At 49.4% G+C, this 24,521-nt stretch overlaps 1 protein-coding gene across 4 annotated transcripts in view; it reads right to left on the bottom strand.

Moving 5' to 3' along the window:
- Positions 1-1,931: 1,931 nt before the first annotated feature.
- Positions 1,932-24,521, bottom strand: part of si:ch73-62b13.1 (Carbohydrate sulfotransferase 1-like) — a 42,585-nt gene continuing 19,995 nt past the window's right edge. Inside the window, exons 1-3 of one of the 4 annotated variants that reach the window (XM_068000008.1) lie at positions 23,515-23,635; positions 18,700-18,887; positions 1,932-3,331 (exon numbers count right to left, since the gene is read on the bottom strand). In XM_068000008.1, coding sequence (XP_067856109.1) covers positions 2,208-3,331; positions 18,700-18,844 — 1,269 coding nt within the window. In that variant the 5' untranslated portion in view covers positions 18,845-18,887; positions 23,515-23,635 and the 3' untranslated portion in view covers positions 1,932-2,207. Of the gene's footprint in view, positions 3,332-18,699; positions 18,888-22,305; positions 22,686-23,514; positions 23,636-24,521 lie in introns of those variants that run through there. The other 3 variants (XM_068000010.1, XM_068000009.1, XM_068000011.1) reach the window with 3 other exon arrangements.

Below are 24,521 nucleotides of genomic sequence, written 5' to 3'. Positions count from 1 at the left end.
CCAGCCTCAACAGCTTTTTGGGGGGAGAGAGTTCCAGATTTCCACTCCCCTTTGTGTGAAGAAATGCTTCCTGACATCACCCCTGAACGGCCGAGCTCTAATTTTAAGGTTCTGCCCCCTTGTTCTGGACTCTCCCACCAGAGGAAATAGTTTCTCTCTATCGACCCTATCAAATCCTTTAATCATCTTAAACACCTCAATTAGATCACCCCTTAATCTTCTATACTCGAGGGAATACGAGCCCAGTCTGTGCAACCTGTCCTCAGAATTTAACCCTTTTAGCCCCGGTATCATTCTGGTGAATCTGCACTGCACCCCCTCCAAGGCCAATATATCCTCCTGAGGGGCGGGGCCCAGAACTGAACACAGTCTCCAGATGTGGTCTGACCAGAGCTCTGGACAACTGGAACATCACTTCCTCCCCTTTGTATTCCAGCCTCTTTAGATAAAAGTCAACATTCCATTAGCCTTTTAAATTATTTTTTGTACCTGTTCACGAGTTTTTAGTGATTTCTGTACTTGGACCCATAAATCTCTCTGCTCCTCCACAGTTCCGAGCTTCTCACCATTTAGAAAATACTCTGATTTATCTTTCTTAGGTCCGAAGTGAATGACCTCACACTTCCCCACATTAAACTCCATCTGCCCCAGTTTTGCCCACTCACTAATCTCTCAATGTCCCTTTGTCACTTTCTGCTCCCATCGACACTATTTACTGTACCACCTCACTCAGTGTCATCAGCAAACTTAGATATAGGGCTCTCTTTGGCACTAAGAGAGCAGTGCAGCTAAATATCGCAGCGTGAATGCAATAGTTAGGTCTGTGTAACTCGGTATCTCCAGGCTCTGTAAACGTAAGTTCAATTATTTTGTTTCTAGGAATGTGTAACTGTCAGCGTCCTGTTACTGCAGGTCCTCATTGGATGGAGTGAGGGTTTATTCACAACGTCACCCAAAGCCAAAGCTTAGTTACGGTTTAATGAGGGCTTATTGCACCAAGTGGCTTTGAAGGTCCAATCTACTCATATTTTCATTTAACTCCCTCGTTCACTGATGTCACAGAGCTGAGCGATGAGTGACCTATCCAGGCTTTACATTGAGATTTAGACTAAAGGCTGCACTAATACACATTTATTTCACTGTCACTTCCAGCAGTATCTGCTCACAGGCAAAACCGTCAGTTAATCAGCACAAGACTGTTCACTCATCACTGGTGAAAACACAGCCATAAGAAAACAAACATTGGTTTTAATATCAATACTTTTTAATTGAAAAAAGGTAACAATCAGATACACTTATAGAAGTCACTCTCCAGAATGGTGGATTTATTTAAACCGTAAAATCGCCAAAGTTCTTCCTTGAGAGTTCCCTTGTTTAAAACCATAAGCTAAATCCTTTCTCCATACAGCACCTTAACATCTCAAAACATTTCACATATAGTCAATTACTCTGAAGAGCACTGACTGTTATTATGGAAGCTACTGCAGCATAGCAAGATCCCACAAACAGTTCACAAATGAGTGACCAGTTTTTAATGTGTTGGTTGAAGGAGGAAGGTTGGCCAGGACACCAGAACCCAAATCATCCCCCTCCCTCCCGATCGCCCCCCTTCCAATCGCCCCCTCCCTCCCTCCCAATCACACTCCTCTCTTCTGATTGCCCCCCTCCCTCCCCGATCACCCTCTCCCTCCCTTCCCCCGATCGCGCCCCTCCCTTCCTGATCGCCCTCTCCCTCCCTCCCGATCGCCCTCTCTCTCCCTCCTAATCACCTCCCTCGTTCTCCCTCCTAATTGCCCCCCTCCCGCTCAACCCCCTCTGTCTCCCTCCTAATCTCCCCCTCTCGCTCCCTCTTAATCGCCCCCTCTCCCTCCCCCCCAATCGCCCCCTCCCTCCCTCCCTCCTGATCGCCCCCCTCCTTCCCGCTCACCCCCCTCTCTCTCCTTCCCAATCCCCAATCGGCCCAATTGGAGCCTGCAGCTCACCCTCAATATGCTGATGGGGGTTCGAGGCCCAATTTTGGGTGTGACACAGGCCCCCGGCCTCTGGCGCCCGCTGCCAGCACACCGCCCATTTCAGGCCCGAAAACAGGCTGGCACCAATTTCCACCCCCAGTGCCATGCAGTTACATTCCATGGGCTCCACTGCTCCATCTGATAAAGCCCTCCGTCGATGGTCGAGATGCAGGCTGGTGGTGGCAAGGGACGTGGCTACAGGAAGGGTAGAAATGTCCTGGATTCGACTAAACTGTTGGAGACATTGCGCAAATCAGTCACTGAATCGGCCAGCCTGTAGCCCAGTTGGAACAGAGTCTCGTTGCACAGACACTGCACCGTTTGGACGATCTGAAAGGATAAGTTGAGCCTCCAGCTCTCGGCAGTGGCTGACGAGTTCCTCGTGGTGGTGTATTTGTGATTCCCTGCTGGACTGCTCGTCCCCCTGGTGTTTTGAAGTATCCATTTCTTAACCTGACTGTCTACATCCAGACCGAGGAAATGGTAAATCTCCGCGGTCTTTTTGAAGGGGTCTTTGGCCAACTCTTCGTACCTGACCAGCATGTACTTACCCTTCAACCAAGCGGGTTTACTGCTCCCGGTCTGGGCCGAGTTGGAGAGATCTTTGCAAGTGGTTGATATCTGGGACAGATCCACACCGCCAGGCTTCCTGCCCGTGGCGTTCCAGATTTTCCAGGAGCGGAAATGATCGGTGAAGGTCCCCATCCGTGAGGCGAGAATTCCCCTGGGATCGCGGACCAGGTGGATAATTTTCAGGTTGAGTCTGGGGTCCTCGGTCAATAAACGCAGGTCTTTGATTTCAGGAATCCTGACAGTTTTTATCGCCACGTGTGACCGGGCCTGACAAGCGAGAGAGGCCAGGGTCAGGTTCAGGAACCTGCACCTCTTTGCACAGAGGTGTTCCATCATCACCTTTGAATCCCGGTTTAAACGGCAAACGGGGGGGGTGCACAGGGCATTACTGGCCCCCCTCCGGAAAAACATCGCAGTCTCGTGGTCCCTGGGCATGGGTTTCATATAATTCTCCAGAAAATTCAGATCACAGTCATACAGGTTACTCAGCAGGTCTCTGTGGGCCCCCAGCAGAGCTCGTCTGTCCATCAGTTTCCTCATCCTGCTGGAATTCACAAACACCTGCTGCACGTGATAGAGAGGCTCAAACAGGTAAAAGATGCCCGGGTGCTGATTGAATAACTGCCCCAGGAAAGAAGACCCACTCCTGGTGGTGGCAAAAATCAGGATGTGTTTCCTGTCGCGCACCTGATCGTCACTTCTGGGCTCCCTGTGTGGCTGAGACATCTCTGAGCAGCTACTGGGACCTGGATCAAAAGAGGGGGAAAGGACACAGCCTGTTAAAGGATTCAGTGTGTAGTCCTGCTTTATAGGTGGCGGTGTGAGAAAAATCTCACTCAATGAATGGGCCACGCATTCCCTGCAGCTAGTTATCATACGTCTGTTAACCATTTAATTCAGGAGCGCTGCTCCTGGCTCCTTCGCAATACTGCAGGCCCCTAATGACCCATGTTCAGCCCGCACCCTCCCACCTCAGTACTGACCCTCCGACAGTGCAGCGCTCCCTCAGTACTGACCCTCCGACAGTGCAGCGCTCCCTCAGCACTGACCCTCCGACAGTGCAGCGCTCCCTCAGTACTGACCCTCCGACAGTGCAGCGCTCCCTCAGCACTGACCCTCCGACAGTGCAGCGCTCCCTCAGTACTGCCCCTCCGACAGTGCAGCGCTCCCTCAGTACTGACCCTCTGACAGTGCAGTGCTCCCTCAGTACCACCCCTCCGACAGTGCAGCGCTCCCTCAGTACTGACCCTCCGACAGTGCGGCACTCCCTCAGTACTGCACTGGGAGTGTCGGTCTGGATTATGTGCTCAAGTCTCTGGAATTGGGCTTATTGCTGTTTGTGGGATCTTGCTGTGCGCAAATTGGCTGCTGTGTTTCCTACATTACAACAGTGACTACACTTCAAAGTACATCATTGGCTGTAAAATGCTTTGGGACCTCCTGAGGTTGTGAAAGGCACTTTATAAACACAAGCTCTTTCTTTTCTTTTATCCTCGAGGCCTGTTTTTCCCTTGAAGAATTTCACTAAATCTGCTAAGCAAAGCCTCCCTCTCACAGGCACACAGTGACTCCCTCTGCCATCCCAGCCCTTTCCAAGGGTTTCAACATCCCCTTTTAATATTTTACCCACAACACAATGCCTACATTCTGAATTTGAAGATGTATTATTCCCGGCAGTGTTTGGGAAATATTTCATTGACTGCACGACTGTCAGTGGAGATCAGTGTAACCTTGGTTTGTGAGGCAGCGACTCCAGTGGGACTGGAGTTCAGTGCAACAGACACCAAGAATGGAATCTAGATTTTGCACCAGGCCCCTCCTCCATCTCACTGTCTCACCAACTGTCACATTGACTGTCTTGGGAAAGTTGGAAGAAGAGATTAGCAGCGGACAGAGATACCCGTCCTGTTCCATCTCTTTAAAATACCAGGCATTTGCACCTCTGCCCTGCTGACATGGAGGAGGAGACAGGGAGACGAGGGGAGATGGCTCTGTGAACAACTGCTGATCCTCGCAATCTGTGAGCAGAGCAAAGAATTCGCAGGCTGGATTCTGAAATAAAGGTCCCACCTTCCAAAAACAGAGAGGGAAAGACTGTGGGCGCTGGAAATCTGAAACTACATCAGAAAACGCTGCAAACACTCAGCAGGTCAAGGTGTATCTGTGGAGAGAGAAATGGCCTTTTGTCAGAATCCGTGATGCTGCCTGACCTGCAGAATTCTTCCAGCATTTTCTGTTTTTATTAAAGGTTTGCTTTCTGTCTAACTCGCTGACAATCGAGACACATTGTCACACCTATCGCTGGTCACACCAATCACTGTCACACCTATCACTGTCACACCTATCGCTGGTCACACCAATCACTGTCACACCTATCGCTGGTCACACCGATCACTGTCACACCAATCACTGTCACACCGATCACTGTCACACCGATCACTGTCACACCGATCACTGTCACACCTATCGCTGGTCACACCGATCACTGTCACACCAATCACTGTCACACCAATCACTGTCACACCTATCGCTGGTCACACCAATCACTGTCACACCAATCACTGTCACACCTATCGCTGGTCACACCGATCACTGTCACACCGATCACTGTCACACCTATCGCTGGTCACACCAATCACTGTCACACCTATCGCTGGTCACACCAATCACTGTCACACCAATCGCTGGTCACACCGATCACTTGTCACACCAATCACTGTCACACCAATCACTGTCACACCAATCACTGTCACACCTATCACTGGTCACACCAATCACTGTCACACCAATCGCTGGTCACACCGATCACTTGTCACACCAATCACTGTCACACCAATCACTGGTCACACCTATCGCTGGTCACACCGATCACTGTCACACCGATCACTGTCACACCGATCACTGGTCACACCGATCACTGTCACACCGATCACTGGTCACACCAATCACTGTCACACCGATCACTGTCACACTGATCACTGGTCACACCAATCACTGTCACACCGATCACTGTCACACCGATCACTGGCAGACTTCAATTGCATCATGGGACATTCCAATATCCAATCACATCTGCGTGTTGGAGATTCTCAGGAGGATTTGAGTCATTGTTAAAGTTAGCATTACCTCAGCTTTTAAACTTTTATCCTCATTTTAAATCCCTCCATGGCCTCGCCCCTCCCTATCTCTGTGACCTGCTCCAGACCTACAACCCTCCGAGATCTCTGCACTCCTCCAATTCCGGCCTCTTGTGCATCCCCCTCCCTTCACCTCATCCTTGGTGGCCGTGCCTTCAGTTGCCTGGGCCCCACACTCTGCGATTCCCTCCCTAAGCCTCTCCCCCTCCCCACCTCCCTCCTTAAAGCCCACCTCTTTGACTCAACTTTTGGTCACCTGTCCTAATATCTCTTTTTTTCCTTCTGCCTCCGTGAAGCTCCTTGGGATGTTTTTCCATGATACCGGTGCTGTATAAGGGCAAGGTGTTGGGAATGTCCGTTGAAACAGAATTGCCCTCTGTAGTTGAATAGCCTGCGAACACTCACACATCGACACATTTACGATCTGTTTGATGAAGGGTCTACACTCAGAGTGTTAGCCCCTCGACACTCATAGACCTATTGTGCATTTCTAGCAATTGCGGTTATTTTTATATCTGTACCTGGTCAATTATTTTTATGACATTCATGTGTACATTAAATTTTCATATAAAATCAACTACAAACAATAGGCTTTATAAATGACCCACATCTCTCAGACGTCGACAATATCTTTCACCTCTTAATGATCACACAAAGTCTGTGTTGTTTGTTTTTGCGTTAACTTTCAAACGATATCCTTGAGTTGAGACCAGAAAGGGTTCATTGATTCAAACTGCAATGGTCTTTAGAAATATCAGTTGTCCAGTGATGTGAAGCTCTGCCTAGTCCCAGAGTAACTATGTGTGCAGATTAACACTGAGAATAGAATCTTCACATCACACCACTGATCTCCTGTAAATCAAGATCGAGATTTTTAATTGGATTTATTCACAAAGTATTTTGATTTGTTGGAGCAATCTCCTACACTAATTCAAAAGATGTAAAAGAATCTGTTTGATTTGATCTGAAAATCAGAGACGTCCCAGAAGTACTGGGTTTGGGGATTTGACACAGTGACAGGTTGAGCTGAGAGTGGGATCATTAGCGATTGTGGAGTCGGGAGAAAGTTTAGCACAATAGTGACCTTGTGATTTCTTTCATTTGTTCTCAGGATGTGGCCAATGCTCACAAGCTGCATTTATTCCCATCCCTGATAATTGAGTGTGTTACGAAGGTTACTTCTGTGGGTGTTAAGAGTGAACCATACAGGCCCAGACCAGCAGCTTCCTGATCCTCGACCAGCTGGGTTTTGTGAAAATCCATCAGTTTTCATCTTCACTTTTTCATAGAAAATCATAGAATCATAGAAAGTTACGGCACAGAAGGAGGCCGTTCAGCCCATCGTGACCATGCCAGCTGAAAAAGAGCTGTCCAGCTTAATCCCACTTTCCAGCACTTGGTCCGTAGCCCTGTCGGTTACAACACTTCAGGTGCACATCCAAGTACTTTTTAAATGAGTTGAGGGTTTCTGCCTCTACCACCCTCTCAGGCAGCGAGTTCCAGACCCTCACCACCCTCTGGTGAAAAAGATTCTCCTCAGCTCCCCTCTAATCCTTCTACCAATTACTTTAAATCTATGCCCCCTGGTCACTGACCCCTCTGCTAAGGGAAATAGGTCCTTCCTATCCACTCTATCTAGGCCCCTCATAATTTTATACACCTCAATTAAATCTCCCCTCAGCCTCCTTTGTTCCAAAGAGAACAACCCCAGCCTATCCAATCTTTCCTCATAGCTAAAATTCTCCAGTCCTGACAACATCCTCGTAAATCTCCTCTGTACCCTCTCTAGTGCGATCACATCTTTCCTGTAATGTGACCCAAACTGTACACAGTCAAGCTGTGACCTAACCAATGTTTTATACAGTTCCAGCATAACCTCCCTGCTCTTATATTCTATGCCTCGGCTAATAAAGGAAAGTATCCCGTTTGCCTTATTAACCACCTTATTTACCTGTCCTGCTACCTTCAGGGATCTGTGGACATGCACTCCAAGGTCCCTCTCTTCCTCTACACCTCTCAGTATCCTCCCATTTATTGTGTATTCTCTTGCCTTGTTTGCTCTCCCCAAATTCATTACCTCAAACTTCTCTGGATTGGATTCCATTTGCCACTTTTCTGCCCACCTGACCAGTCCATTGATATCTTCCTGCAGTCTACAGCTTTCCTCCTCACTATCAACCACACGGCCAATTTTTGTATCATCAGCAAACTTCTTGATCAAGCCCCCCACATTCAAGTCCAAATCATTAATATATACCACAAAAAGCAAGGGACCTAGTACTAAGCCTCATGGGACCCCACTGGAAACAGCCTTCCAGTCACAAAAACACCCGTTAACCATTACCCTTTGCTTCCTGCCACTGAGCCAATTTTGGATCCAACTTGCCACTCTCCCTTGGATCCCATGGGCTTTTACTTTTTTGACCAGTCTGCCATGTGGGACCTTGTCAAAAGCCTTGCTAAAATCCATGTAGACTACATCAAATGCATTACCCTCATCGACCCTCCTGCTCAAAAAATCCAATCAAGTTAGTCAGACACGACCTCCCCTTAACAAATCCGTGCTGACTGTCCTTGATTACTCCGTGCCTTTCTAAATGACGATTTATGCTGGCCCTCAGAATCAATTCCAATAATTTGCCCACCACCGAGGTTAGGCTGACTGGCCCGTAATTACTCGGTCTATCCCTCTCTCCCTTTTTAAACAATGGTATAACGTTAGCCGTCCTCCAATCCTCCGGCACCACGCCTGTATCCAGTGAGGATTGGAAAATGATGGTCAGAGCCTCCGTTATTTCCTCCCTTGTTTCTCTTAGTAGTCTGGGATACATTTCATCCGGGTCTGGTGATTTATCTACTTTCAAAGATGCTAATCCCCTTAATACTTCCTCTCTCACTATGTTTATCCCATCTAATATTTCACACTCCTCCTCCTTAACTACAATCTCTGCATCGTCCCTCTCTTTTACAAAGACAGACACAAAGTATTCATTAATAAACATACCAACATCTTCCGCCTCTACACATAGGTTACCTTTTTGGTCTCTAATAGGCCCTACTCTTTCCTTAGTGATCCTCTTGCTCTTTATGTATTTATAAAACATTTTTGGGTTTTCCTTGATTTTATTTGCCAATATTTTTTCATGCCCTCTCTTTGCTTTCCTAATTTCCTTTTTAATTTCACCCCTGCACTTTCTATGCTCCTCTAGGCTTTCTCCAGTATTGAGTTCTCGGTGTCTGACATAGGCTTCCCTTTTTTTGCCTTATCTTACCCTGTGTGCTCCTTGTCATCCAGGGGGCTCTAGATTTGACAGTCCCACCCTTTGGGGAAACATGTTTACTCTGAACCCCTTGAATCTCCCCCTTTGAATCTCCCCCTTGAATGCCTCCCTCCTTTTTCTCGTGCCAGCCACAAATTATCAGAAGAAAGAAACATGGTGCATTTAGTCAACAACTCCATTCTCGTTGAATCAGTGACCATCAGGATGGTAGAAGGTGAACTCGATGGACTGCGGTCTTTTTCTGTACAGCAATCCCTATCTTCCTATTTATGTCGCATTTTTCACATTTCCCAAAGTGCTGCCCAGCCAACAAATTACTCTGAACAGCAGTAACTGTAATGGTGTAGATAGACACCTGAATAAAACGGACTCTGGAACTAAATCAGGAGCTGTCCTTACTGCGGCTAATTAACCCAATAAGGACACTCTCTGTGTTTATGCCACACTTTTAGTATGTGCTGATTTTGCTGTACCTCGTGTTGCTGTTTGTTGGTAAATAAAGTTAGGAGCCGATTGTCCCTGGGTGGTAATATCCAGTATTGGGAGAGTTGAGCTGCTCAGTGTTAAACTACATCGTCCAATAGACAAATAGCTGCTGGTGGGAATTCTTCGTCCCTCAGGTAAAAATAAGGAGAAATTGTTTCCAGTGGCAGGAGGGTCGGTAACCAGAGGCTCGGGTTTATGATAATTGGCAAAAGAACCAGAGGGGAGATGAGGAAACATTTTTTTACGCATTGAGTTGTTCTGATCTGGAATGCGCTGCCTGAAAGGGCGGTGGAAGCAGATTCAATAATAACTTTCAAAAGGGAATTGGATAAATACTTGAAGGGGAAAAATCTGCAGGGCTATGAGGAAAGAGCAGAGGGAATGGGAATAATTGGATAGCTCTTTCAAAGGGCTGGCACAGTCACGATGGGCCGAATGACCTCTTTCTATGCTGTATGATTCTATGATTCTATAAGTATGCATCGCTGGAAGGGCAGAGCAGGGAAAAGGTGCAGGTTCTTGGGCTGCAGGGGCTAAACATCCATTGAGTGCGACCACGGATAACTCCAAAATCAGGTCAGTGGGTCATCTCGTCCAGCTGGTTCGATACGCTGTAACATCTCGAAACATGCCGGCACCCCTTCTATGCGGCACAGCACACAAATAGTTAAAGTTACCACATCTGGTTAATTTTGGCCAAAATGGAATGAGTTGTGATTAGTAAGTGGCTGCACTGACTGAGCATTTCCACATGCAGCTCAGGCAGTGACAATGAACCATTCTTGGGGCGGGTACAGATAAAGAGGCACAGGCACAATGGGCCGAATGGCCTCCTAAGCTGTATCATTCTATGATTCCATGGAGCAGGTACAGATAATGAGGCACAGGTGCAGAGCATCGATTTCTACAACACCATTAGAATAATCCTGTCCGTTCAATGGAATCAGGCCTCGATCCCAAACATGGGCCACACAATCTCCGTCACAGTACCATCACTGCACACCCCAACTTCCCAAATTACTTTAATACCTCGAATAAAGACAAGCACGGGGTCATTTAAAACCTGTGGTTGCTGACCAATTTTGACAAGGTGCAGATTTCTTGAGGTTAACAGCAGAAAGCAGATAATCTTCAAACCTGCTTTGAGATAGGGATTTCCTGTAATCGTCACTCTCTCACATCTGCTTTGTAATAATCCTTCCACTGGTCCAAGCCTTTATTTAAGTCCTGAATCAATCCCTCTGCAGATGGCTGTGTACTGCTAACTTCATGGTTTTGGTTTAAACAATACAACTTTGCACCTGCGTGACATCTTGTGAATGCATTTAGCCATAACTGGAACTAGCAAAATTATAAAATAATTACCAGTAATTACTGGAAAAAGCATTATTCGTGGTGAAAGGGCAATTGAAATAGTTACATTATTTTGTCAATCACCTTTCATTGCAATCTCAAATATAAAACTGGAGTCTGGATGTTGAAATACTTTCCCTGGTTCCTCTCTTGGTGCAAAGATAATTCAAAAACAATTGCATTTTCACAACAGAGGATGATAACTAAAACCAGAATAATAAAATAATTATTATGTGAATATGTAAATACAGTGGAAAAATATAATTAAACCTCACATGTTGTAAATAAATTTCTGTATTAGCAGCTAGGCAATAGCATCGAAAGCAAGACAAAATGTTACACTAGATTTGAACCACAGAGGTTTACAGCATAGAGGGGGAACATTCGGCCCATTGTGTCTGTGTTGGCTCTTTTGCTAGAGCAATCGCAAACTAATCCCACTGCCCCGCTCTCTCCCCATAGCCCTGTATCAATCCCAAACTAATCCCACTGCCCCACTCTCTCCCCATAGCCCTGTATCAATCCCAAACTAATCCCACTGCCCCGCTCTCTCCCCATAGCCTTGAATCAATCCCAAACCAATCCCACTGTCCCGATCTCTCCCCATAGCCTTGAATCAATCCCAAACTAATCCCACTGTCACGCTCTCTCCCCATAGCCTTGAATCAATCCCAAACTAATCCCACTGCCCCGCTCTCTCCCCATAGCCTTGAATCAATCCCAAACTAATCCCACTGCCCCGCTCTCTCCCCATAGCCTTGAATCAATCCCAAACCAATCCCACTGTCCCACTCTCTCCCCATATCCCTGTATCAATCCCAAACTAATCCCACTGCCCCACTCTCTCCCCATAGCCCTGTATCAATCCCAAACTAATCCCACTGCCCCGCTCTCTCCCCATAGCCCTGTATCAATCCCAAACTAATCCCACTGCCCCGCTCTCTCCCCATAGCCTTGAATCAATCCCAAACCAATCCCACTGTCCCACTCTCTCCCCATAGCCCTGTATCAATCCCAAACTAATCCCACTGCCCCACTCTCTCCCCATAGCCCTGTATCAATCCCAAACTAATCCCACTGCCCCGCTCTCTCCCCATAGCCTTGAATCAATCCCAAACCAATCCCACTGTCCCGATCTCTCCCCATAGCCTTGAATCAATCCCAAACTAATCCCACTGTCACGCTCTCTCCCCATAGCCTTGAATCAATCCCAAACTAATCCCACTGCCCCGCTCTCTCCCCATAGCCCTGTATCAATCCCAAACTAATCCCACTGCCCCGCTCTCTCCCCATAGCCTTGAATCAATCCCAAACTAATCCCACTGCCCCGCTCTCTCCCCATAGCCTTGAATCAATCCCAAACTAATCCCACTGTCACGCTCTCTCCCCATAGCCTTGAATCAATCCCAAACTAATCCCACTGCCCCACTCTCTCCCCATGTCCCTATACCTTTATCTGCTTCAAATATTCCCTTAAAAGATGCAATGATCTTTGCTTCGACCACTCCCTGTGAAAAAGCATTTCAGGCTCCAACAACCGTCTGTGTAAAGCAATTTCACCCAACCCCTCTCCTGACTCCCTCAGTGATCATTTTAAATCAATGACCCCTCATCACTGACTCCCCAAACAGAGGAAACTGTCTTTCCCTATTCACCCTATCAGAACTCTTCATAATTTTAAAACCCTCCATTAAATTTCCTCTTAACCTTCTCCGTTCCGGTGGAAATAGTTCCAGTATCTCGAGTCTCTCCTCATAGACAAACATTAAGACCTTCCAATGACCCCACACTTTTGCCTCACTCCATCCTCCTGCTCAACTGCTCCTTCAGGTTGAAGAGAGGTCCACAACCTCAGTGTCCTGTCCAACCCCGCGCTGAGCTTCAAATCTTAAGACTCTTTACCTCCACCTCCGCAACAACCCCTGTCTCTGCCTATATCTCATTCTCACCGTCGCTGGACTCCCTGATGTGCTTTTGTTACCTCACACTTGAGTTCCCCAATGCCCTTGTTGCAAATGTTTGGGTTTTACACTAGATATTCTCTTGGATTCGATGACTCGGGTCATTCTGATCAGTGGTCCTGTGTCCCCTATGATCCAGAGTGCACCTGTTTCTATCCAATATCCAGTTAGATGATAGCATGATAGCATGTAACAGAGAATTCTTGTTGCATATATTGGCTACTGTATATCCCACCATGTGTGTTACATAGGAACATAGGAATTGCTGGACGAGGAACGACCGCAGTCCATCGCATTCACCTTCTACCATCCGGGTAGTCCCATGATACACTGATAATGGAATTATTGACTAATCACAGCAATAAATCTCTATCAATGAGTCTCCAACAGACCCAGACATGAGGTGAGGAAAACCCCCAGTGGTGGAGAGATTTGGGATCCATAGGTCCAAAGTCACCTGTTCTTCCCAAGCCTGTTACACTTACTGTAAAAGGTCGGGTAGCCAGGTGGTGAAGGATAAAATACTAAAGCCTCGTCCTCAGTTGCTTCCAAGCTTTTATTCTCAGAGATCCCCCTTACACACCATGCACCCCTTAGATAAGCTCCCTCCTATAATTGGAAACAAGAGAGTCCCCAATGATACCCACCATTGAACTGAATACAATTAACAATAATTGATATAAATCACATGGATACATAGAATCATAAAATCATAGAATGGTTGCAGCACAGAAGGAGGCCATTCAGCCCGTCGAGTCCGTGCCGGCTCTCTGCAAGAGCAATCCAGTTAGCCCCATTCCCCCGCCCTTTCCCTGTAGCCCTGAAAATCTTTTCCCTTCAAGTATTTATCCAATTCCCTTTTGAAAGCCATGATTGAATCTGCCTCCACCACCCCCTCAGGCAGCGCATTCAAGATCATAACCACTCGCTACGTTAAAAAGTTTTTCCTCATGTCGCCTTTGGTTCTTTTGCAATCACCTTAAATCTGTGTCCTCTGGTTCTCAACCTTTCCGCCAATGGAAAGAGTTTCTTTCTATATATTCTGCTAGACCCTTCATGATTTTGAACACTCCTATCAAATCTCCTCTCAACCTTCTCTTCTCTAAGGAGAACAACCCCAGCTTCTCCAGTCTATCCACGTAACTAAAGTCCCTCATCCCTGGAACCATTCTAGTAAATCTTTTCTGCACCCTCTCTAAGGCCTTCACATCCTTCCCAAAGTGTGGTGTCCAGAACTGGACACAATACTCCAGCTGTGGTCTAACCAGTGTTTTATAAAGGTTCAACATAACTTCCTTGCTCTTGTACTCTATGCCTCTATTTATAAAGCCAGGATCCCGTATGCTTTTTTAACCGCTTTCTCAACCTGTCCTGCCACTTTCAATGACCTGTGTACATATACCCCCAGGTCTCTCTGTTCCTGCATTCCCTTTAGAATTGTACCCTTTAGTTTACATTGTCTCTCCTCGATACAATTAACACTTACCACACATCATGTCTTAAATTTCTCACATACTGTGTTCTATCTTTATGGATGTGAATTAAAATGCAGTCTAGTGAGAAAAGATATGATTCCAAACCAATAACTAGTTTATTTTATAAATATATGACTAAACACAAATCTTTTCACAGTGAAATCCATCCATTTCCTACTGCTCCTCATTAAGAAACTAGACAGTAGGCTTTTATCTAAAGCATTAGTAGAGTTGTAGTTTTAAAATAATAAAACTGTAACTGTGCGAATGCTTTAGGCCAATGCCAAGGGTCCAGCTTCTAAACCCGAGCCATGTCATAAAATCCTACACTGTCTTTCTAGGTTACTCACAGTGAGCAGTCCAGTCACATTGACTGAAAGCAAATGAGATCACGTTATTGATGGCCCAAGATGGTTCTCAGTGATGTGACCATTTTAGCAAACTGACCCCTGGGGTCGACCCATCGTTTAAAAGTGACTGAAGTTTGCATAAATAAACAGTGACCCCAGGATCAATCTGTCACTATGGTGTGAAATGCTAGAGGTTATTTTCAACCACTCCCATTGTTTCTTAATTAGCATTATAATTACTATAGCAACAGTCTGGACTCCAATTCTGATGGCTTTGGGAGTTAACCCCTTCTAATCCAAAATTAATGCTGCAGCAATATCTTTCCATAGATTAGAACAAAATCCTGTACAGGCCTTACAGATAAAGTCCAAAATGATTCAGCCCCCCCAGGCGAAGCTCCTCTGTACACAACTCCAACTCAACAACAACAACTTGCATTTATATAGCGCCTTTAACCTGGTAAAACGTCCCCATGGCGCTTCACAGGAGCGTAAATCAGACAAAAATTGACACTGAGCCAAAGAAGGAGATATTAGGGGTGACCAAATGCTTGGTTTGATGGAGCGTCTTAAAGAAGGAGAGAGAGGCGGAGAAGTTTAGAGGTTTCCCAATATTTAGTTGGAGGAAATTTTTGCGCACCCAGGACTGGATGTCGGACAAGTGGTGTGACAAATGAGAGACAGTGGAGGGGTCGAGAGAGGTAGTGGTGAGGTAGAGCTGGGTGTCGTCAGCGTACATGTGAAACCTGACGTTGTGTTTTTAGATGTTGTTGCCGAGGGGCAGCGTGGAAATGAGAAATAGGAGAGGGCCAAGAATAGATCCTTGGGGGACTCGAGGTCACGGTGCAGGAGCAGGAAGAGAAGCGATTGCAGGAGACTCTATGACTTGTACAAGTCGGACGGGTTGCACCTGAACCAGAGCGGGACAAATATCCTTGCGGGGAGGTTTGCTAGCACTGTTGGGGGGGGTTTAAACTAACTTGGCAGGGGGATGGGATACAGAGTGGAGCTACAATAGGGGGTGATGTGCAGCCAAATATAGAGAAAAAAACAAGTCAGCTTGGAAGACAGGGCAAATATGTAAGGGCAAGGCTGGATGGCATCTATTTTAATGCAAGGAGTCTTGCGAATAAGGTGGATGAACTGAAGGTGTTGATAAACACATGGGAGTATGATATTGTTGCTGTCACAGAGACATGGTTGAGGGAGGGGCAAGACTGGAGCACTTTGGAGGGACTAACAAGGCAAGGGAATACACAATGAATGGGAGGACCCTAGGCAAGACAGAGGGTCAGAGGGATCTTGGTGTGCAAGTTCACAGATCCCTGAAGGCGGCGGAACAGGTAGATAAGGTGGTAAAGAAGGCATATGCGATACTTGCCTTTATTAGCCAAGGCATAGAATATAAGAGCAAGGAGGTTATGATGGAGCTGTATAAAACACTGGTTAGGCCACAGCTGGAGTACTGTGTGCAGTTCTGGTCGCCACACTACAGGAAGGATGTGATCGCTTTGGAGAGGGTGCAGAGGAGATTCACCAGGATGTTACCAGGGCTGGAGCGCTTCAGCTATGAAGAGAGACTGGGAAGATTGGGTTTGTTTTCCTTGGAGCAGAGGAGGCTGAGGGGGGACATGATTGAGGTGTACAAAATTATGAGGGGCACAGATAGGATGGATACTAAGGAGCTTTTTCCCTTCGTTGAGGGTTCTATAACAAGGGGGCATAGATTCAAGGTAAAAGGCGGGAGGTTTAGAGGGGATTTGAGAAAGAACTTTTTCACCCAGAGGGTGGTTGGAGTCTGGAACTCACTGCCTGAAAGGGTTGTGGAGGCAGGAACCCTCACAACATTCAAGAAGCATTTGGATGAGCACTTGAAATGCCATAGCATACAAGGCTACGGACCAAATGCTGGAATATGGGATTAGATTAGACAGGGCTTGATGGCCGGCGCGGACACGATGGGCCGAAGGGCCTCTATCCGTGCTGTATAACTCTATGACTCTATGACTACGACTGGATGGATAAGAATGGAACTAGGTGAGGTTAGTACTAATTGATCCATTAGTAATCCTGTACAAACTGGGCTGATGCTGAACTCATTTCACATAAAACATAAAAAGCTGGGGGAGAGAAACAAATCCTCATTCCTTTTGTCCAGGTTTGGTTCAAAACCCAAATATGAAACAACCGTAGGGTAAATTCAGTGATCCCAGTGGGAGCCAAACTCCGAGAGAATGTGAGTCAGAGACAGGATGACAACAGTGAGGGGCTGACTCTCTGCCCGTGGTTCGTGCAGTTCCCCTCTCGGAGTGTGGAATCAGTGAACCCACTCTTGCAGTGATCTGTCGCACCATCCAGTGCCCTGCATGCAATCCTCATGCTGTAGAATTTTATTTGGGGGAAGAAAAGCTGATTGGAGACTAGTGAACAGCTTGGAATCTTTAAAAAAAATCTTCTAAACATAAATAGACTTCAGTGGAACATTAGCGCGGCTGACTAAATAATTAACAAAAATTTCAAACTCAATACAAAATTTATTAATTACAATTTTATATCAAGAAGACTGGCAAACGAACACAGCATGTTTATATTTTTAGGCTTTTGTTTGAAAGCTGAGAGCAGCTGTCTGATTGTAGTCAGCACACACGCACTCATTACAGTCACACATATATTAGGCTCCTCTCACTGTGCCAAGGTTTGTGTACACAGTTCTAACTTGGAGCCAGTGGAGTGACACAGATATACATTACAAGTGCAAGTCATGGACTCAAACAAAACAATGATTGCCGACATGCACCTGTGCCAATCTTGGAACTGAGCCCCTGATCCACAGCAGTAACAAGAAACACTACTAGAAAAGTACAACCGTACGATCGACAAACGGTGAAACCTTATCTACAGTGCAGGAAAAATTTGCACATCTTTTCCCTCAGGTTTATCCCACTCTTGAGTTTCTCTCGATCGACCCTATCAAATCCTTTCATCATCTTAAACACCTCAATTAGATCTCCCCTCAATCTTCTACACTCGGAGAAGTGAAGTGAGGCTGACCGTACGCAAATGGTCTGCCCAATGGGAAAGGTCACAGTGAAGATTCACACAATGATACTAGAAATGAGAAGTTGTAGTTATGGAGAAAGACTCAAAAATTGGACCTTTTTTCCACAGGAACATAGAAGGAACAATGTGCAGGGCTCAAAGAGCCAGCACAGGCACGGTGGGCAGAATGGCCTCCTGCTGTGCTACAAGATTCTATGGTTCTATTTATCCAATTCCCTTTTGAGAGTTATTATTGAATCTGCTTCCACCGCCCTTTCAGGCAGTGCATTCCAGATCAGAACAACTCGCTGCGTAAAAAAAATTACATTAAAAAACTGATGGGAATATTCAGCAAATAGTGTCTCGAGCAAGTGAACATTACAGTTAACGGCAAGTGTATGGAGCAGGATTGTAGATGGTCGGCAGTTTAATCTGTCGGTACATTTGATCAGGGATTAACCCTCTATAACTCCCCAGTACCAGAGAGTCAGCAATTTCCCACGGGTGAGATCATTTCATCGATGGCCAACATTTATTTACACTGATCTGTGACCAATCTGATTACTTTGATTAGATGCTGAACCCCCTCCCCCTGAACCTATAACTCAGAGTCTGACCTTTTCAATCAGAAATACCTGGCATAAGTCCAACTATAGCATTCTGCCCAATCCGGCATCATTGTATCCAACACAGTGTAAAGATACAGCATCCAGCTCCCAGCCTAGAGACAGTTAACGCAGGGAATCAGCCCTACTCCCATAGCCCCCCTCCTCGCAGCCCTACTCCCCGCAGCCCCCCTCCCCGCAGCCCCACTCCCCACAGCCCCTCTCCCCATAGCCCCACTCCCCCCAGCCCCACTCCCCCCAGCCCCACTCCCCCCAGCCCCACTCCCCATAGCCCCTCTCCCCGCAGCCCCCCTCCCCGCAGCCCCACTCCCCCCAGCCCCACTCCCCCCAGCCCCACTCCCCCCAGCCCCTCTCCCCGCAGCCCCATGCCTACAGCCTCATTCCCACTGATCCTACTCCCTGTTACCTTGCTGGTGTGAGTGACAGTGTGTCCCAGTCTCTGTGCCATGGCAGTGGGAGGAGATGGTGGCTGTTAAAGATCGGATGGCTGTGTACTGAATCCCTAATGAAGCACAGACCAGGAGCAGGACAGTTTTCCAGGAACACTCCATCCTTTAAATGTTACATTGCTGTTACAATCTCCACAGCTCCTACCTGAAAGAGAGGAACGAGACTCCAACCAGTGAGTTAACTCCAAGCTCACAACCAAAGAGCTGAGAGCATTTACACAATCCCCTTTAGAGAATAAATACATCACAAGCAAAATAGATGATTATGCCTCTCCCCCTCGCTCAGCCTCTCCTCCTCTCCCAGCCCCTCTCCCCCTCTCCCAGCCCCTCCTCCTCGCTCAGCCTCTCCCCCTCTCCCAGCCCCTCCTCCTCACTCAGCCTCTCCCCCTCTCCCAGCCTCTCCCCCTCTCCCAGCCCCTCTCCCCCTCGCTCAGCCTCTCCCCCTCTCCCAGCCCCTCTCCCCCTCTCCCAGCCCCTCCTCCTCGCTCAGCCTCTCCCCCTCTCCCAGCCCCTCTCCCCTCGCTCAGCCTCTCCCCCTCTCCCAGCCCCTCCTCCTCTCCCAGCCTCTCCCCCTCGCTCAGCCTCTCCCCCTCGCTCAGCCTCTCCCCCTCTCCCAGCCTCTCACCCTCTCCCAGCCCCTCTCCCCCTCGCTCAGCCTCTCCCCCTCTCCCAGCCCCTCTCCCCCTCTCCCAGCCTCTCCTCCTCTCCCAGCCTCACCCCCTCGCTCAGCCTCTCCCCCACTCCCACCCTTTCCCCCTCTCCCAGCCTCTCCTCCACAATCAGCCTCTCCTCCTCTCCCAGCGTCTCCCCCTCGCTCAGCCTCTCCCCCTCTCCCAGCCTCTCCCCAGCCCAGGGTCTCTGTGTACACACTCTGGGAGCCCGGGGCGGGGGGTCTCTGTGTACACGCTCTGGGAGCCCGGGGGTCTCTGCGTACACGCTCTGGGAGCCCGGGGGTCTCTGTGTACACGCTCTGGGAGCCTGGGGGTCTCTGTGTACACGCTCTGGGAGCCTGGGGGTCTCTGTGTACACACTCTGGGAGCCCGGGGTCTCTGTGTACACGCTCTGGAAGCCCAGGGGGGTCTCTGTGTACACGCTCTAGGAGCCCGGGGGTCTCTGCGTACACGCTCTGGGAGCCCGGGGGTCTCTGTGTACACGCTCTGGGAGCCCGGGGGTCTCTGTGTACACGCTCTGGGAGCCCGGGGGTCTCTGTGTACACGCTCTGGGAGCCTGGGGGTCTCTGTGTACACGCTCTGGGAGCCTGGGGGTCTCTGTGTACACACTCTGGGAGCCCGGGGTCTCTGTGTACACGCTCTGGAAGCCCAGGGGGGGTCTCTGTGTACACGCTCTGGGAGCTCGGGGTCTCTGTGTACACGCTCTGGAAGCCCAGGGGGTTCTCTGTGTACACGCTCTGGGAGCCCAGGGGGTCTCTGTGTACACGCTCTGGGAGCCCGGGGTCTCTGTGTACACACTCTGGGAGCCCAGGGGGGTCTCTGTGTACACGCTCTGGGAGCCCGGGGGTCTCTGCGTACACGCTCTGGGAGCCCGGGGGTCTCTGCGTACACGCTCTGGGAGCCCGGGGGTCTCTGTGTACACGCTCTGGGAGCCTGGGGGTCTCTGTGTACACACTCTGGGAGCCCGGGGTCTCTGTGTACACGCTCTGGAAGCCCAGGGGGGTCTCTGTGTACACGATCTGGGAGCTCGGGGTCTCTGTGTACACGCTCTGGGAGCCCAGGGGGTTCTCTGTGTACACGCTCTGGGAGCCCAGGGGGTCTCTGTGTACACGCTCTGGGAGCTCGGGGTCTCTGTGTACACACTCTGGGAGCCCAGGGGGGTCTCTGTGTACACGCTCTGGGAGCCCGGGGGTCTCTGCGTACACGCTCTGGGAGCCCGGGGGTCTCTGCGTACACGCTCTGGGAGCCCGGGGGTCTCTGCGTACACGCTCTGGGAGCCCGGGGGTCTCTGTGTACACGCTCTGGGAGCCCGGGGGTCTCTGTGTACACGCTCTGGGAGCCTGGGGGTCTCTGTGTACACGCTCTGGGAGCCTGGGGGTCTCTGTGTACACACTCTGGGAGCCCGGGGTCTCTGTGTACACGCTCTGGAAGCCCAGGGGGGTCTCTGTGTACACGCTCTAGGAGCCCGGGGGTCTCTGCGTACACGCTCTGGGAGCCCGGGGGTCTCTGTGTACACGCTCTGGGAGCCCGGGGGTCTCTGTGTACACGCTCTGGGAGCCTGGGGGTCTCTGTGTACACGCTCTGGGAGCCTGGGGGTCTCTGTGTACACACTCTGGGAGCCCGGGGTCTCTGTGTACACGCTCTGGAAGCCCAGGGGGGGTCTCTGTGTACACGCTCTGGGAGCTCGGGGTCTCTGTGTACACGCTCTGGAAGCTCAGGGGGTTCTCTGTGTACACGCTCTGGGAGCCCAGGGGGTCTCTGTGTACACGCTCTGGGAGCCCGGGGTCTCTGTGTACACACTCTGGGAGCCCAGGGGGGTCTCTGCGTACACGCTCTGGGAGCCCGGGGGTCTCTGCGTACACGCTCTGGGAGCCCGGGGGTCTCTGTGTACACGCTCTGGGAGCCCGGGGGTCTCTGTGTACACGCTCTGGGAGCCTGGGGGTCTCTGTGTACACACTCTGGGAGCCCGGAGTCTCTGTGTACACGCTCTGGAAGCCCAGGGGGGTCTCTGTGTACACGCTCTGGGAGCTCGGGGTCTCTGTGTACACGCTCTGGGAGCCCAGGGGATTCTCTGTGTACACGCTCTGGGAGCCCAGGGGGTCTCTGTGTACACGCTCTGGGAGCTTGGGGTCTCTGTGTACACACTCTGGGAGCCCGGGGGTCTCTGCGTACACGCTCTGGGAGCCCGGGGGTCTCTGCGTACACGCTCTGGGAGCCCGGGGGTCTCTGAGTACACGCTCTGGGAGCCCGGGGGTCTCTGTGTACACGCTCTGGGAGCCTGGGGGTCTCTGTGTACACGCTCTGGGAGCCTGGGGGTCTCTGTGTACACACTCTGGGAGCCCGGGGTCTCTGTGTACACGCTCTGGAAGCCAAGGGGGGTCTCTGTGTACACGCTCTGGAAGCCAAGGGGGGTATCTGTGTACACGCTCTGGGAGCCCGGGGTCTCTGTGTACACGCTCTGGGAGCCCGGGGTCTCTGTGTACACGCTCTGGGAGCCCGGGGTCTCTGTGTACACTCTCTGGGAGCCCGGGGTCTCTGTGTACACACTCTGGGAGCCCGGGGTCTCTGTGTACACGCTCTGGGAGCCCGGGGTCTCTGTGTACACACTCTGGGAGCCCGGGGTCTCTGTGTACACACTCTGGGAGCCTGGGGGTCTCTGTGTACACACTCTGGGAGCCCGGGGTCTCTGTGTACACACTCTGGGAGCCCGGGGTCTCTGTGTACACACTCTGGGAGCCTGGGGGTCTCTGTGTACACGCTCTGGGAGCCCGGGGTCTCTGTGTACACTCTCTGGGAGCCCGGGGTCTCTGTGTACACACTCTGGGAGCCTGGGGGTCTCTGTGTACACGCTCTGGGAGAGTCTGTGTCCTTCAGTCCTGCTCCTCCACTCACCCGCTGTCAGATCGACACTGGTTTAAAGCCCGGGTCCAGCGAGCGGCCGTTTCTCGGAGCGAATTCAATCCAAAGAACCGGCAACAAATCGCCGAGGAAAATCCGTGCACTTCACACCGGGAAACCGGGAGAGACCGGGAAACACTGGGAAAACCGGGAGAGACCGGAAAATCGGGAGAGACCGGGAAAACCGGGAAACACCGGGAAATCGGGAAACACCGGGAAAATCGGGAGAGACCGGGAAAATCGGGAAACACCGGGAAAATCGGGAGAGACCGGGAAATCGGGAGAGACCGGGAGATTCCTCCGGTTCCCACAATCAGATCCTAGAGATAGAAACCGCTGGCCAGGTGTTCGGTGCCCACAGCTGGATATATTGGGATCACGGCACTGGATTCTATTTATATCCCGGACTCACAAACCCGGGGGGCAAAGTCCTGAATCCGCTTCACATCTGGTGACCCCCAGATGTTCCAGACCCTCCTCTTCACTTCCAACAATCTCCCGAATATTTGAGACTAAACGCCCTGAAATCAATTAAAAACTTGAGAAAAATCTCCTGGTTTCCCGTCTTTCCAAAAAGAAAACGGTTCAAAGGATCGCGTTCAACACGAATCACCTTTTACTCGTTTGAGTTTCTGAAAGTGGAAATCAGAGAAATACAAAAATACAGAAACACAAATATACAGGGGAGAGGGACATCTGTCCAACACTCTGTCCCATTAAAACCTCTCTCTGTCCCACTAACACTCTCTGTCCCATTAACACTCTCTGTCCAACACTCTCTGTCCCACTAACACTCTCTGTCCCATTAACACTCTCTGTCCAACACTCTCTGTCCCATTAACACTCTCTGTCCCATTAAAACCTCTCTCTGTCCCAACACTCTCTGTCCCAATACTCTCTGTCCCACTAACACTTTCTGTCCCACCACTCTCTGTCCCACTAACACTCTCTGTCCCACCACTCTCTGTCCCACTAACACTCTCTGTCCCACCACTCTCTGTCCCACTAACACTCTCTGTCCCACCACTCTCTGTCCCACTAACACTCTCTGTCCCACTAACACTCTCTGTCCCACCAACACCACTCTGTCTAACTCCTGAACTTACTGATACCAGTAGCCTGCTCCCTGCCCATTTGACACACTCTCCACCCTCTGTGCCAATACTTCAATGCAGTTCAGGAGGATCGATCTAACATTCTCACCTTTATGGAGAATCCTCTGAAATACGAACAGCCCTGTGACCACCTTCTTCCCTACGTCCTCCTCACAAGTATCAGTGCATCGCAGAGAATGAGGAAATGAGGCAGGACACAGGTGCATAAACACTCAATGCTGGACATACCCCAGAAAATATCAATGCAGAACTCCACCGATTGCCATGCACTGTAGACATGCTGTGTAAATTCACCACTCTCTGCAGTTTTAACACATTCATGTACTCATAGCAAGAAAGAGAGAAAGATGGACTGAAGGGAAGGGCTGGACACCCTCTGGTTTTATAGAATAAATAAGGATGTATTTGAAGAGCAGGGGAGTTCTCCCCAGTTTCCTGGCCAATATTTAAATATTTATCTCTCAACCAACACCCCCAATAACAGATTAACTGGTCTTTCATCTCATTACAGTTTGTGGGATCTTGCTGTGCATAAATTGACAACCACCTTTGTTTTTAGGATGTGAGGTTTACTGGCTCCCTATTTGTCCTGAGGGACATTAGTCATAGAATCAGAGCCATTCGGCCCATCATGCCTGTGCTGGTACTTTGGAAGAGCTATCCAATTAGTCCCACTCCCCTGCTCTTTCATAGAACCATAGAACCATAGAAAAGATACAGCACAGAAGGGGGCCATTCGGCCCATCATGTCCGTGGCAGCTCGAAGAACAACCAGGTGCCCATTCTAATCCCACCTTCCAGCACCCAGTCCGTCGCCCTGCAGCTTACAGCACTTTAGGTGCAGGTCCAGGTACTTTTTAAAAAGAGTTGAGGGTCCCTGCCCCTACCACCAATTCGGGCAGCGAATTCCATACACCCACCACCCTCTGGGTAAAAAAGATTTTCCTCATGTCCCCTCTAATCCTTCCGCCAATCAGCTTAAATCTATGTCCTCTAGTTCTTGAACTCTCCACTAGGGGAAACAGGTACTTCCTGTCTACTCTATCTGGGCCCCTCATAATTTTGTACACCTCAATCAAGTCTCCCCTCAGCCTC

The sequence above is a fragment of the Heptranchias perlo genome, chromosome 18 (assembly GCF_035084215.1).
Source record: "Heptranchias perlo isolate sHepPer1 chromosome 18, sHepPer1.hap1, whole genome shotgun sequence".
In the NCBI taxonomy this organism is placed as follows: Eukaryota; Metazoa; Chordata; class Chondrichthyes; order Hexanchiformes; family Hexanchidae; genus Heptranchias; species Heptranchias perlo.
The sequence above is the reverse complement of the archived record's forward strand: the minus strand, read 5'-3'. Positions and strand labels throughout refer to the sequence as shown.